At 41.9% G+C, this 14,142-nt stretch overlaps 1 protein-coding gene across 1 annotated transcript in view; it reads left to right on the top strand.

Annotated features, from left to right (window-relative positions):
* Positions 1-14,142, top strand: part of rxfp2l (relaxin family peptide receptor 2, like) — a 113,102-nt gene that overhangs the window by 26,544 nt on the left and 72,416 nt on the right. Inside the window, exons 2-4 of the mRNA XM_080188268.1 lie at positions 7,333-7,479; positions 8,046-8,126; positions 8,401-8,506. Of these exons, the coding sequence (XP_080044394.1) occupies positions 7,333-7,479; positions 8,046-8,126; positions 8,401-8,506 (334 nt within the window). The remainder of the gene's footprint in view (positions 1-7,332; positions 7,480-8,045; positions 8,127-8,400; positions 8,507-14,142) is intronic.

The raw sequence follows: 14,142 nt of genomic DNA, 5'->3' as shown, positions 1-14,142 counted from the left end.
GGGGGAATAAGGGGGTCAGTAATGTTGTGGGGGTGGGGCAATGTCTCTGGGGGCAGGGGGAGGCATTCTCTAGCCTGGGAACGATGTGGCAGGGGAATGTTTTTCTATTTTCTTTTACTGTGCATGCACAGTTGAAGGTGCCAATCTGAGCTGCAGTGTTTTGGCCATGTTAAGCCCGGTCCACAAGCTTCTGCAGCACGATTCAGAATCACCGCTATTTTTTCAGGCAGAGTGCGTATGAGGGTGCCTGAAAATGGGCCTAAAAGTCAGATCTGAAACATTCCCAGTTTCAAGTCTGCCAAGCACTTAGAATCAAAATGATAAAATAGAGTCCTGTGTGTTCCTGCCTTTTACAGTTTGCTTGTTCTAACCTTGAATGAGATATTTTCTTTGTTTCACCCACAATGTTATTTGAATGATTTTCCCTCTGGGACTTACACTTTTGAATTTCTTATTCTGCTCTTTGCAGCACTTTCTCTTTTTCTAAATTAGCTGGAATAATCCTCCACTCAGCAACAGCCATCATTATTTGATCTGAATGCTTATTAAGGGATTATTGACTGCAAAGCTGTGAATTGTGCACAGAAAGACCCGTGCTTCGCAAAAATCATTTCACAATTCTGCTTTGAAGTTCAAATATGAATTCTGGGTTAGTAGTGTCTTTTGTAATTATCGATGCCTCAGCAAGGTCAATAAGATCTGTGAAATGCTTACAAGGAACAACATAGCTATTCCTTTTTACTATATCGTAATCACACCTCCCTGCTGGATATTCTTAAATCTCTTTTCTCACCAGAATGAAATCTAGCTGCCTCTTGAATCCATTTATACAGATCATGCCAATGTCACTTCTAGTAACCCTTCACTATAGTAAACAACTTACGATGTTTTAAAGCTGCATCTCAAACTTCTTCAAAAACATAGAGCCATAGTACCATAGAATCTCTACAGTGCAGAAGTAGACCATTCAGCCCATCAGGTCTGCACTGATTCTTTGAAAGAAAAGTCTACCCAGGCCCTCACCTCTGCCTTATCTCCATTACCCCGTGCACTCACAATGGATAATCCACCTAAATTGCACATCTTTGGAGTGTGGGAGGAAACCAGGGCACCCAGAGGAAACCCACACAGACATGGGTAGAATGTACAAATCCCACACAGACAGTCACCCAAGGCCAGAATTGAACCGGGTCCCTGGTGCTGTCAGGCAGCAGTGCTGACCACTGTTAATCATGGTTAATCATTCCTCATAAGTTAAACTCGCAATACTTGGAGTCACTTCGTTATCCTTTAAATAACACATTCCTCCAACGAATAGGTGACAGGAAGTACATTCTGTAGTACAGATGGTATTTTAGAATTTTAGAACTCAGATTTTAATGTTTTGGAGGAAGGAGAGGAGGGAAACTGGATAAGGTTATAGTACAGTAAGCTTAGACCTCCTTTGAGTTACAAGAAACTAAGAATACATAGAAAATTGTCCTGATGAGAGAAAAGGTTGTTTTTAATCTCTCATAAATTGAACAGTTATGCAGGGACCTTTAGCAAATGTATTTTCAAATGTGAAGTTTTGCTTTTCCTATTCTGTGATATTTCCAATCAATCCTCCCCTCAACCTGTCCTGAATGTATCCTCCTTTACTTATGTATTTCCAGACATTGTTTTTTGATTTCCAACATGTAATCTAGAAATGTAAAACTATGAGAAATCTCTCCTACTGTGTTACAGATTCATTTACGTTATCTCTCTAATTTAAGGGATGTTACTAACATTCGGGTTGCCAACTCTGGTTGGAGGTCTTCCTCGTGGGTTGGTCATGTGATTACCATCTTCAGGGCCTCAAAAGCTCAAATATACCTGCTAGAAGCAATAGGCAGGTGACAACCAGGCATCCAGCCCTCTGAAGCCTTACTCTAGTTTGCTAGGTTTTCATGCTTCAACCACCAGTTTGCTAAACTGCTTCTTAACAATTCCCATGTTCTCTAGAACTCCACACTTGCTTTTGGTGTTTCCCATCACTATGCCATTCTCAGTTCTGCCCATTAATCATCTCATGCTCCCTACCCAATCAATGTAGCACTAATTCTTTTGCTTTTCTTCTGTATGCCATCTGCAAAAAGTGGTTTTAGCTTTGTACTGACACTAAACTTGTGCATTGTAACTTAGGTGTGATGGTAAAACTGTGCTTGGAGGGCCAACTTCAACAATGATTACAGCAACAACTACAATAGCAATGGCAATATTAGCTGTAAGAGCAATTATGACATTGAAAGTCAAGCATGCTGGGAACTTTGGTCAAGTTATAATTAAACACAGATGCTGGTTAGAAGGCTGTAGTTATTGTTACCTGCCCTGAGAGCTGTGACCTGACACTTCGTCTGCTGACCAAATTGGAATAGTTATTTGGACTATACTAGGCATGTCGGAGCCATTGATACTATATAAGGTGAGGCTGTAATTTACATGCAGCTTGATATAAACACTTGGGTGTTGTTTACGAGTAACTCCATTAGCCGTGATCGGACATTGTGATCGGTTTCCAATGACATCATTGGCCAGATGCCAGAGAACTTTCTGGAAGATTGGGAAAGTTTGGGGGAAAGAGATGTGTTTCAGTCTTTGGGCCCTATTTTACTATTTTAATTCTGAGTGCTTGGTGGACTTGAAACTGGGAATGTTTAGACTTGCAACTTTTAGACTCAGGCACCCCCATACACACTCTGCCTGAAAAAATATCAGCAATTCTGAATCATGCTGCAGAAACATGCGGACAGGGCTTAATGTGTCCGAAATGCTGCAGCTCCGATCAGTGCCTCCATGTGCGCATGCGCAGAGAAAAAAGATAGAATATGGCTCCCCTGTCACATTCCTCCCAGGCTGAATAATGCGTCCCCCAGCCCCACAGATATTGACTCACACTCCCCCAACATTATTGACCCCCTTATCCCCCCATCCCTTTGCCAGCCAAACCTATTGTTCCCCCCCCCCACCCCTGCTGATCTCAGGCAAAATGGCAGCAGATCCCCCTTTCCCCCCCACTGATCTCAGGCAGAGTGGAAGCAGACTCCCCTTCCCCCTCACTGATCTCAGGCAGACTGGCAACTGACATCCTTTCCCCCGTCACTGATCTCAGGCAGAGTGGCAATGGAACCCCCCTCCCCACCCACCAATCGCAAGCAGAGGGCCATCGGACCCACATTCCATGCCCCCACCCCCCCCCCCCCCCCCCCCCCCCTCCCCATAACCAGTCTTACGCAGAGAGCCATTGGATGCCTGGCACTTATCTCCTCAGTAATCAGAGTGTCCGAATCGGACTTTTGTAGAGCATGTCTGTTTCACACCGATTCTGGATGGGTGAACACAATGGTAAAGGGGGAAGTGTCAGTAAGGTTGGGTGTGCAGTGCATTAAGTCAATTGAAATGTATGTAAGTGCATTTAAATGGCTGTCGCACCCATTTTGGGCACAGTCTCAATTGCAGCCATTTTCGGGCCTAGGTAAAGGGGGCCGAGCGCAGAGGCAGGTGCAAATTGTGCTATTTGCCTCACACTCGGCTTTTACCAAGTTCACACCTGAAAACAGTACAACTTGGGGTCCTTTGTCTTAAGTAATAACTCGAGGCCCTCCATTGCAGTGTGCCATTCTAAAGTGAAGCATGATGAGACTTTATCTTGCAAGAAGTCTCACTCCATTTCACTCTGGTGTCAGGATCACTCTTGAGTTCAAGTTCAAAATGCATTTACACTATAACCACTGTACACATACATGTTTAGAAAACTGCTGCTGGATCATACCTACTGGAGGATCATAGTCTTAAAAAGATACAAATACTGTTTCAACATTTAAATTAGTTCATTGCTGCTGAGATCTGCACACTTGTTCCAACACACTTTATAACTCAAAGGCAGAGATTAGGATCAAATTCATAACCAGAAGGTTCAGAAAAGAAAAGGACATTTTGTTACTGTGTAACAATAAATCTTAGATTAAGTGAAGAATGGGGTCATGCAAGGCCCAGGAAACAGACCTTATGGAATATATTATTAATATGTGAAATGGTTCAGAAAATTGGAACCAAAAATGCAAACTGAGAATGTCAAAAATTTTTATTGAAGCTATTCTTCAAGTTAAGAGTTCCCTAGAGATTTTGCAAATTAGTTTAAAGTTTATTTTATTTTTTAGTGTCACAAATAGGCTTACATGAACACTGCAATGAAGTTACTGGGAAAATCCCCTAGTTGCCTCACTGCAGCACCTGTTCAGGTATACTGAGGGAGAGTTTAGCGTTACTAATGCACCTAACCAGTACGTCTTTCAGATATCAGAGAATATCTTGCCTGGGATTACTACTGTTATAATTGAGGTCAGAAACTCCAAAGTGTTTTATGAAGTCTACCTGGGTTATAAATTTTGCACTTTGAATTTGGCTAGGATGAGCATAAGGTGCTTCACTTCAGGTATGATTCAACAGACCTACTAAGGAGCTTTTAACAAACAAAGTTTATTTAAGCCCACTAGTTAACATGTAAAGAAAGAAAATTAGCAATAATCTTTACCAATTACAGACAAAAATACCATGATTTGTATAAACCTTAACAGCTAAACACCCAAACGAATCCCATTAACAAAACCTTTGCCACAGGTTCAGCCATAAACTACAAATGTTCCTGTGGTGCTGGAATTTAGACCTTTGGGTGGAGAATTGAAACTCTTGATTTCCCGGCCTTGTAACTTCTAGCAGCTCTCTGGATATATACCCTAAACAGTTTGAAGTCAGAATAGCTTCCCAAAATACTAGGGAGAGAGAGAGACTCTAGGCCAGCCAACCACCAACAGCAGATATTCCACTCCAGAAATGCCAGGAGACCTGCTTCCAGCTAGCCAGTAGACTCCATAATACCAGGGAGAGAAACACTGGTTTCCAGTTCACTGACAATCCTCTTCTAAACTAAAACTGAAAATTAAACCTTGGGTTTTTATGGGGAGGAACCACCTGACTTTGATTTGTCAATCAAATCTTCCCTCTCACAATGCAAGGTCATAAAAAATTCCAGAAAGCACCTGAGCCACATAGTAAAAATAAATAAAACCCCATTTAAGCCATTGAAGCAGCAATGAAAGGATATCTCTAGACAGTTGGTGCCACAATGAAAAAAACTGAAGCTGTGATAGCTGCAGAGAACATGATTTAAAGTACACTGTGTTGTAAACTTAATTAAAGATGAAGGCAAGTTTGCTTATTCCAACGTATTTTAAACTCTTAATTTATTCAGTAGCTATATCACCTGGGTCTTCAACTTTATTGTTTTGTATCTTATTAAATGCCGTTCTTACTTCATACAAACATACAAATTAGGAGCAGGAGTAGGCTAATCGGCCCCTTGAGCCTGCTCCACTATTCAAAAGATCATGGCTCATCAGATTGTAACCTTAATCTCATATTTGTACCTATCCCCAATAACGTTTCACCTGCATGCCCCCCCACCCCACCCCGCCCCACCTTTGTAATTCAGAATCAATGTAGCCCTGCCTTAAAAATATTCACTGCCTTTTGAGGAAAGGAGTTTCAGAGATTCCCGACCCTCTGAAAGAAAATAATTCTCTGCAACCCTGTCTTAAGTGAGTGATCATTTATAATTAAACAGTAACCCTAGTTCTAGATTCTCTGACAAGAGGAAACATCCTCTTCACATCCAGCCTGTCAATATCCCTCAAGATCTTAAAGGTTTCAATCAAGTTGCCTCTTAGTTCTCTTAACTTTAGTGGATACAAACCTAACTGCTTCAATCTCTTAACTCAGTTAGCTGGATGGCTGATTGGTGATGCAGAATGATGATGGGGGCACAAATATAAGCGAGATCCTATGAAATCCAATATTCAAGGACATTCTAGAGAAACATTTTTACCTGGAGAATTACTAGAGAGTGGAACTTGATATCACAAGGAGTAGTTGAGGTTAAGCATTTAAGGGGAAGTACACAATTGAGAAAAGATTAAAATACTATGTTGATGGGCTTAGAGGAATTGTGGCGGGAGGAGGTTCATGTGGATCATAAACATTGACATGGATTTGTTGGTCTAATTGGCTGTTTCTGTGCTGCAAAAACTTTGTGTTGGACATTGTTCGAGAGAACACTTCTTCAATGTTTCACACCCAATGTCAGTAACAAGCAATCTCAGATGTGGTATTGCATGGATTTGATTCATCATGCAATATTTTTCTGATATCCTAGTAAAAACTCAAAGGTCAGAGAGAGCAGTCAAATGTTCCTTCTACACTTTTCCACCAATACTGCTTTTTCTTGGAAATGCAAAAAGATATTTGTTTCACAAACTGCAATGTTAGTTGACATAGGACTAGAGGGCACAGCCTCAAAATAAGGGGCGAGCAGTTTAGATCAGAGTTGGGGAGAAACTTCTTCACTCAAAGGGTAGTGAATCTCTGGAATTCTCTGCCCGTTGAAATGGTGGAGGCTACCTCGCTGAATATATTTAAATCACGGGTAGATAGGTTTCTGATAGACAAGGGAATTAAGGGTTATGGGGAGAAAGCGGGAAAATGGAACTGATCCACTACAAGATCAGCCATGATCTTATTGAATGGCAAAGCAGTCTCGAAGGGCTAATGGCCAACTCCTGCTCCTATTTCTTACTTTCTTATGTTCTTAAAGCTTAGGGTTTTGCTTCACAAGCAAGAACAATTTGCTTTCCTAGCACAGCGATTTGATTTGCTCTTACTGCTTATGTATCATGAAGTACAAGAGTAGGTGAGAAAGGTTAATAGCTTAGAGAAAGTAGGAATTATAAAATGTATTTAGCTCCTCTGCTCCTGGAGAATGAGCATGTAGGGGTTGAAATACACGCAGTGATCCTCTCACCCAGTCCTCACTTGTCTTGTGCTTGCATTGTTTTATTAAGCATGTTCTTCCCAAGCCCAATTATAGCCTTTGCTGAGATGAGCAGGCTTAGTGTGACCTAGGATTTGTGGGATTAGGACCACACCATGTGGCTCACAGCCTAAATCAGCTATGGAGCCCTCTTGTAAACTTGGATGCAGCATCATAAAGATTTAATTACTGGCACTGATGAAGTTTGGGGGTGCATTATCACTATCATTATCATTATGGTGCAGAACATAACTTTCAATATTAACTGGTAAGCCAGCGGAATTTTTCATAGACTTAAATGAATTAGCAATCTTTACTTTTTTTCCTAGTTTTAAATTAAGTCAGGATTAAAATAATCTGTTATGCAGAGCAATTCCATACAATTTTCAAATTGGAAACCCTACTTTTAGACTGATATATGTTATCTTTTCATTTTCTTTTTGCAGCTTCCAATGCAATTTATCCAGCATTTCAAACTATTTTCTGCCCCCTTGGATACTTCCCATGTGGCAATCTCAGTGTGTGTCTACCACAGCCTCTACATTGCAATGGTATCATTGAGTGTGAAAATGGAGCTGATGAGGATGATTGTGGTAGGTATAGTGTGGATAAAGGTTAACACTGCTAATGATATTGGTTAAGCTTGTGTATGGCTGAGCAGAGCTAGGCCCTATAACTTGTCCAAAGCAGTTTTACTGACAGTGTTACACAGGATGAAATAAAACCATGTTTCTTCTTGCAGATCTTCGCAATCCGAATTGTTCCAAATAGAGTTGCAAAAAAAATTCTAATTATTTTCTCTTCAAATATCTCAAAGTGACCTCAATTTTGTATGGGTTCAGAATTGAAAGTTAATGTAGAGCTTATCCTAAGAGTAAAGGTTAGGTGGATTGGCCATGGTAAATTGATATGTAGGTCAGGTGGATTGGCCATGGTAAATTGATATGTAGGTCAGGTGGATTGGCCATTAGTAAATGTGTAGGGTTAGGGGAATAGGGCAGGATAGAGGGGCTAGGTAAAGATAAGATATTCAGTCAGAGAGTCGGTGCAGACCTGATGGATTGAATGCCTCCTCCTGCACTGTGGGGAGTCTATGATTCTATAAAACTTTGACATAACCTACTGCATCACTTACTTGCTTAATTTTTTCCCATTTCAGCTGATCTCCATGGCTGGCCAAACCTCGTAGACTGGTACTTTAACCAAGTTAAACATGTTGATGATGAATCAGAAGATTGTTGTGAGTAGACATACGTTTTACTCCATTTGTAGATTGATGCTTTCCATATGAAAAAAAAACTTCATCCATTGCCAAGAAATTCTAGCGTGCTCATTTTTTTGGAGCCACGGAGAAGTTCATGGGTGAAAAAAAGATTAAATTTCCCAGAGTTGCATCTCTCAGTTTACATAGAAAAAATTTCCTCCAGACAAACACAATTATGACTCACACCTTTACGATATTGTACGAAATATGGTAACTATTACTTCATTGACAGTCATATCCTTCCTTCTAGCACTTTATGTGTACCCAGAACAATGCACGTGTACAGGTATGACTGTCACTTGTGATGACGCAGGGCTTCTCGCTGTGCCAGCCGTTTCCTCTACTGTAACAAAACTGTAAGTAATTTAAATGTTCTTCTCTTTAGCAATGCAATCAATGAAAATGCAATGACAGATGTCCTCATCAGACGCCCTCAATGTTTTTCAGAAAATATTTGTCCCATAACGATCAGATTTTTCCAATACATTCTATGCACCTTCCTACTTGACAACATAAAAAAGCATTTACTTATCAAGCCCACAAATGACGAACAATCCATTCATTTTCTAAGGAAGCCTGTGTATAAATAAATGCAAAGTTTTAAGAGATGCAGGATTTATACCAACGATCATTAAATATATAAAAAGAGAAAGTTCAAAGTTAATGTAGACCATAAGAAAATGAATTTGGGGAGGTACTTGCTGGGAACAAGGAAATGACAGAGGAGCTAAACAGATACTTTCACCAGAATTTTACTCCACCCTCACCACAGGAATCGGAGTGGGCAGGGGCGGACCATGGAAAGGTCCATTGACCTCAGGTACGATTTTATGGTTTCAGGACGAGTGAGGTCATAAAATACTGTCCTTTGCATCAGTCTTTACAGTGGAAGATACTTTGAACATCCCATTAATACTAAAGAATATGAGGAAGGAATTAAATGCCATCACCATCACTAGAGACAAGGTATTAGACAAACTAATGGGGCTAAAGGCAGGTAAGTCCCATGGCCCTGATGACTTGCATCCTAGGATCCAAAAAAAGTGGCCACAGAGATAGTGGAAACATTGGTTTTAATTTTTCAAAAGTCCTTGGATTCTGGAGAAGTACCAGAAGATTGGAGAACTACTAATGTGACATCCCTATTCAAAAAGGGAGGGAGGCAAAAAAGCAGGTAACTATAGGCCAATTAGCCTAATCGTAATAATTGGGCCATGTCATTAAGTTTAGAAAATACAGTCACAAGGAAATACACTGAGGAACTGCGTAGAGTTCAAATTCCAGCCTTACATACGCATTTAGTGGTAGGTAGACAGAAAATTATTAAGGAAGTAATAGAGGCATACTTGGAAAGTCATGATCTAATCAAGCAGAATCAACATGGTTCCATGAAAGGGAAATCATGTCTGACTTATTTACTAGAGTTTTTCAAGGAAGTCTCATCCACAGTGGATAGAGGGGAACCAGTTGCATTGTATTTGGACTTCCAGAAGGTGTTTGACAAGATACTTCACAAAAGGTTTAGTCATAAGATAAGAACCCATGATGTTGGAGGTAGTATATTGGTATGGATAGAGAATTGGCTAATAGGCGGGATAAAGCAAATGGGGAGAAGGGGTTCTTTTTCAGGTTGGCGGCTGTAACCAGTGGGGTTCCACAGGGATCAGTGCTGGGACCAATATATATTAATGACTTGGAGCAAGGAAATGAATACATTGTAGCCAAATTTACAGATGACACAAAAATATGAAGCAAGGCAAGTTGCAAGAAGGATAGAAGCAGTTTGCAAAGAGGTATTGATAGGTTAAGTAAGTAAAAAGTTGAAAATGTAGTATAATCTGGGAAAATGTGAAGTTGTTCCTTTTGGAAGGGAGAACAAAAGATCAGAGCATTGTTTAGATGGAGGAAAACTGCAGAAACCTACAACACAAAAGGACTTAGGGATACTTGTGCATGAAATACAGAAAGCTAGCACTTAGGTGTAGCAGGTAATCAGGAAGGCTAATGGAATGTTGGCCCTCCTTTCAAGGGGGTTGGAGTATAAGAGTAGAGAAGTCTTGCTGCAACTGTACAAGGCACTGGTGAGACTATATCTGGAGTACTGTGAGCAGATTTCGTCCCTTTATTTAAGGAAAGATATTATTTCATTGGAGACAGTTCAGAGAAGGCTCACTAGGAAGGTTTCCAATATGGAGGGATTGTCTTATGAGGAAAGGTTAAACAGGTTGGAACTCCACTCCTTGGAATTTAGAAGAATGAGAGGTGATCTCATTGAAACATGTGGATTCTTAAGGGATCTAACAGAGTAAATGTTCAGAGGATGTTTCCCCTCATGGGGGAGTCTAGGATCAGAGGGCATAGTTTCAGAAGAAAGGAAAACCAATTTAAGACAGAAATGAGGAGCAATTTCTTCTCTCAGAGGGATAAGAGTGTTTGGAACTCCTTGCCACAGAGACCTGTGGGAACAGAGACCTTGGGCGGGATTTTCCAATTATGTTCACCTCAAAACTGGAAAATCCCGCCCGAGGTCAATGGACCTTTGCACGGTCTGCTCCCTGACTGCTACAATTCACATGGCGGGCTGGACGAAAATTCCCCAGTTGTGTATATCTAAGGCTGAGATAGATAGATTTTTGATTAGTAAAAGAATCCAGGGTTACGGGGAAAGGGCAGGTGGACGTCGGGAATGTCGGATCAGCCATGACTCTATTGAATGGTAGAGCAGGTTCGAGGTGCTGAATGGCATTCCTATTTCTTATGGTCTTATGATCTTATTCCTCCCTGTATTTTGATAGTGACTTTTCCCCCTTTCGCATTTTTTTGAATGTGAACAAGAAGACTGAGAAAATTTCTGGAAAGCCGATGATATTTGGCAATGAAACAATAGCAGATTTTTGCTGGGATTTTTTTTCTGGAATGTAGGCCAAGATTTTCCAGCTACGTCATGATAGGACCCACCATTGGGATTTGGTGGCCCAGTCGAAAGTTCATTGATTTTCAGCAAGACCAGATGATCACAGTGAAGCAATCACATTTCCCTGAGTCAGGGTCCAATTATTTTATACTTTCATGAGACATGGCATGGCTGGCCAGGCCAACATCTGTTCCTTATCTGTAATTTGAGAAGGTGTTGGTAAACCACAGTATTGAATCATGTGGTGTAGGTACACTCACACTGCTGTTCAGGAAGGGAGTTCCAGGATTTTAACCTATTGACAGTGAAGGAACAGTGATACAGTTCCAGGGCAGGATGGTGTGTAACTTGGAGAGGAATTTACAGGTGATGATACCATATGTCTGGTAGCTTTGTTCCTCTTTGTAATAAAAGTCGTGCATTTGGAAAATGTTGTCAAGGGAGAATGACAGGTTGCTGCAATGTATCTTGTAGATGGTACACACTGCTGTCAGTGTTTGCTAGTGGTGAAGGGAATGAATATTTATGATAACAATAGAGCCAGATCAGGTACAGAACAAGAAATAAAATGGTGAAATAAAAGATTGGATTAAGAGATAAAATTAAAATGCAATATTTTATGTTTTTAAAAATCTTGAATGATAATTTATAACCTGTTGGAAAAAGACATCACAGTATAAATTGTTAGTTTCTGGGCTGGAGATTATTTTATTCATTTGTTGGATGTGTGTGGCACTGTCTAGACCAGCATTTATAGCCCATCCCGTATTGCCTTTGAGAAGGTGGTGGAGCTGTCTTTTCAAAATGCTGCAGTTCTTGTGATGTAGGTACACCCTCTTTTGTTAGAAAAGGTGTTTCAGGATATTGACTTAGTGACAGTGAAGGAAAAACATTATATTTCCAAGTCAGGATGTCGAGTGATTTGGAGGAAAATTTCCAGGTAGTGCTGTTCACATCTATCTGCTGTCCTTGCCTTTTTAGGTGGTAATGATTGTGTGTTTGGAAGGTGCTGTCTAAGGAACTTTGGTGAGTTGCTGCTGAGTATCTTGTACATGGTGAATGTGGCTGCACCTGCTGGAGGGAGTGACTGTTTAAAGTTTATTTATTAGTGTCGCAAGTAGACTGACGTTAATTCTGGAATGAAGTTACTTTGAAAATCCCCTGTTTGGGCACACAGAGAGAATTTAGTGATGCACCTAGCCAGTACATCTTTCAGACTGTGGGAGGAAATCAGAACACCCAGAGGAAATGCACACAGAAGTGGGGAAACTCCACACAAACAGTGACCCAAGCTGGGAAATCAAACCCGAGTCCCTGGTCCTGTGAGACAGCAGTGCTGACCACTGTGTCACTGTACTGCCTTTTTTAGTGGATGAGGTGGAATGCATCATAGAAAACATTCTTTCCGGATGTATCACAGCTAGGTATGGCTCCTGCTCTGTCCAAGACCGCAAGAAACTCCAAAGGGTAGTGAACGAAGCCCAGTCCATCACTCAAACCAGCCTCCCGCGCATTAACACTGTCTACACTTCCCACTGCTTTGGAAAAGCGGCCAGCATAATTAAGGACTCTATGCACCCAGGACATATTCTCTTCCACCTTCTTCCATCGGGAGAAAGATACAAAAGTCTGAGGACATGAACCAACTAACTCAAGAATGGCTTCTTCCCTACTGCATCAGAATTTTGAATGGACCTACCTCACGTTAAGTTGATTTTTGTCTACACTGTAGCTATTATTATAGCACTACCTTCTGTACTTTCTCCTTTCCTTCTCTATGTATGGTATTCTTTGTCTGTATATCATGCAGGAAACAATACTTTTCACTGCATACTAATACATGTGAAAATAATAAATCAAAGTTTGTGGATGGCGTGGCAGTCAAGCAGGTTGCTTTGTCCTGGATGATGTCTTGAGTTCTGCTGGAGCTGCACTCATCAAAGCAAGTAGTGAATATTCTATCACACTCGTGACTTGCACCTCAGGAGTATTGCAGGAATATAAATCTCCTCATTAAAATGGAACAAGGGTTATTAAGTACCAGTCTTATTTTTCTTCAGCGAGCTTAATAGTCAATTAAGGTGTAAATACAGCAACTTCATGAAACACTCAGGGAAATTGAGGCAGAGTGGTGCGAATCGTTAATCAACTTCTGATGAACTGCCATTCACATGGTATTTGATCAATCCAACAAGTTTTTCAGTGATTTATACGTTAATGATGGTAGGCACATTGAATGCACCTTTAATTTGGCAGCAATACCTGGACCTTTGCTTTGCTCATATGGTTAGTAAACCATATCATTTTCCCTATATTGAGACCGGCAAACAAGATAGAAAATTAATGCCTTCATTTGGAGGGAAGGGGGACGTTGGGGGATAGGGGTGGGTGTTGGTTGGGGGATAGGGATGGGGGTGGGGATGGAGGTGGGGGTGGGTGTTGGGTGGATGTTGGTTGGGAGGTGGGTGTTGGGAGGAAGGGGGTGGTGGGGGAGAGGGGGTGGTGGAGGATGGTGGAGGAGGGTGGAAAAGGTGAGTGGGAGAGGGTGGAGGAGGTGTAGGAGTGTGTTGTGGGAGTGGAGGAGTGGGGTGGGGAAGTGGAAGAGAAGGAATGGAGGGGGATGGAGGAGGGGGGTAGAGGGGTGGAGGAGGGGGTGGGGAGTGGGGCTTAGAGGTGTGGGAGTTGGGAGGTGGAGGTGTGGGGATGTGGAGGAGGTGGGGGAGTCGAAAAGGTGGAGGGTGGGTGGGGGTGCAGGTGGGGTAGTAGAGGGGGTGGTGGTGGAGGGGGTAGGTGGAGGTGGAGGAGGGGGTGTGGTGGGGGTGGAGGAGGGGTATGGTGGGGGATGGCTTAGAGGGAAGTGGGGTGGGGTAGTTGGAGGAGGATGGAGAGGGTTTTGGTGGAGGAGTGGTGGGGTGGAGGGTAGAAGGGTGGATGGGGGTGGGGCGGGAGGTAGTGGAGGGGGGTGAGGGGTGGAGGATGGGGTGGGGGAGTGAAGGAGGTTGGGGGTGGGGTGGAGAGATGGAGAGCTTGAGGTGGGTGGGGATTGGGATGGTGGGGGAGTTTGGGGGGTTGAAGGGG

Source organism: Carcharhinus amblyrhynchos, chromosome 4 (assembly GCF_965287045.1).
Source record: "Carcharhinus amblyrhynchos chromosome 4, sCarAmb.v2.hapA, whole genome shotgun sequence".
Classification (NCBI taxonomy): domain Eukaryota; kingdom Metazoa; phylum Chordata; class Chondrichthyes; order Carcharhiniformes; family Carcharhinidae; genus Carcharhinus; species Carcharhinus amblyrhynchos.
Note: the sequence above shows the minus strand (reverse complement) of the source record. Positions and strands in the feature narration are given on the sequence as shown.